The sequence below is a fragment of the Malurus melanocephalus genome, unplaced genomic scaffold (genome assembly GCF_030028575.1).
Source record: "Malurus melanocephalus ecotype Western Australia unplaced genomic scaffold, MMel_1.1 scaffold_5736, whole genome shotgun sequence".
In the NCBI taxonomy this organism is placed as follows: domain Eukaryota; kingdom Metazoa; phylum Chordata; class Aves; order Passeriformes; family Maluridae; genus Malurus; species Malurus melanocephalus.
The window spans coordinates 1-1,788 of record NW_026628967.1 but is presented as its reverse complement, the minus strand read 5'-3'; the positions used below and the strand labels follow the sequence as shown (position 1 = coordinate 1,788).

At 61.7% G+C, this 1,788-nt stretch overlaps 1 protein-coding gene across 1 annotated transcript; it reads left to right on the top strand.

Moving 5' to 3' along the window:
• Positions 1-3: 3 nt before the first annotated feature.
• Positions 4-1,783, top strand: LOC130588504 (POU domain, class 6, transcription factor 1-like; the record flags this gene model as incomplete). The annotated part of the gene is made up of 3 exons (XM_057389420.1): positions 4-176; positions 1,119-1,163; positions 1,546-1,783. Coding segments are annotated over 3 exons (456 nt in total), but the record flags the coding sequence as incomplete, so codon positions are not given.
• Positions 1,784-1,788: the final 5 nt, after the last annotated feature.

The following is a 1,788-nucleotide window of genomic DNA, read 5'->3' as shown; positions in this document are numbered from 1 at the left end:
CCCCCAGAGCCCCCCGCCCCCAGCGCGGACGAGGACGGCATCAACCTGGAGGAGATCCGCGAGTTCGCCAAAACCTTCAAACTGCGGCGCCTGTCGCTGGGACTGACCCAGACACAGGTGGGACAGGCACTGACCGCCACCGAGGGGCCGTCCTACAGCCAGTCGGCCATCTGCAGGTGAGGGGACAGCTAGTGACACCTGGGGACAGGTAATGACACCTGGGGACAGGTAATGGCACCTGGGGACAGGTAATGACACCTGGGGACAGGTAATGACACCTGGGGACAGGGACAGGCACTGACCGCCACCGAGGGGCCGTCCTACAGCCAGTCGGCCATCTGCAGGTGAGGGGACAGGTGAGGGGACAGCTAGTGACACCTGGGGACAGGTAATGACACCTGGGGACAGGGACAGGGACAGGTAATGACACCTGGGGACAGTTAATGACACCTGGGGACAGAGACAGGGACAGGGACAGGCACTGACCGCCACCGAGGGGCCGTCCTACAGCCAGTCGGCCATCTGCAGGTGAGGGGACAGGTGAGGGGACAGGTAATGGCACCTGGGGACAGTTAATGACACCTGGAGGGACAGGGCCATCTGTCATGGTGATCCCCTCAGGATCGAGAAGCTGGGCATCCCCCCGTGTGCCCCAATGTCCCCACTATCCCCAATGTCCCCAATATCCCCAATGTCCCCAATATCCCCAATGTCCCCGCTGTCCCCAGGTTCAAGAAGCTGCCCATCGCCCTGAATGTCCCCATGTCCCCACTGTCCCCAGGTTCGAGAAGCTGGACATCTCGCCCAATATCCTCAATATCCCCAATGTCCCCCATGTCCCCAATGTCCCCTCTGAGTGTCCCCATGTCCCCCAGGTTGGAGAAGCTGGCCATCCCCCTGAATGTCCCCACTGTCCCCCATGTCCCCAGGTTCGAGAAGCTGGCCATCACGCCCAATATCCCCACTGTCCCCAATGTCCCCAATATCCCCACTATCCCCCATGTCCACAATGTCCCCACTGTCCCCCATGGCCCCATGTCCCCAGTGTCCCCACTGTCCCCAGGTTGGAGAAGCTGGCCATCCCCCCAATGCCCTCACTGTCCCCAATGTGTCCCCAGGTTGGAGAAGCTGGACATCCCCCTGAATGTCCCCATGTCCCCACTGTCCCCAGGTTCGAGAAACTGGCCATCCCCCTGAATGTCCCCATGTCCCCAATGTCCCCAGGTTCGAGAAGCTGGACATCACCCTGAATGTCCCCATGTCCCCAATGTCCCCACTATCCCCAATGTCCCCAATGTCCCTCTCACTGTCCCCACTGTCCCCAGGTTCGAGAAGCTGGACATCACACCAATATCCCCAATATTCCAATGTCCCCAGTTTCCCCCATGTCCCCACTGTCCCCAATGTCCCCCAGGTTCGAGAAGCTGGACATCACACTCAATTGTCCCCACTGTCCCCAATATCCCGACTATCCCCACTATCCCCAATGTCCCCATGTCCCCCAGGTTCGAGAAGCTGGACATCACACCCAGTGTCCCCTCTGAGTGTCCCCAATGTCCCCAGGTTCGAGAAGCTGGACATCACCCCCAAGAGCGCCCAGAAGCTGAAGCCGGTGCTGGAGAAGTGGCTGCGGGAGGCGGAGCAGCGGCAGCGCGAGGGGCAGCAGCGGCTGCTGGAGTTCGTGGGGGGAGAGCCGGGCAAGAAGCGCAAGCGCCGCACGTCCTTCACCCCGCAGGCCCTGGAGGCGCTCAACGCGCACTTCGAGCGCAACGCGCTGCCCACGGGCGC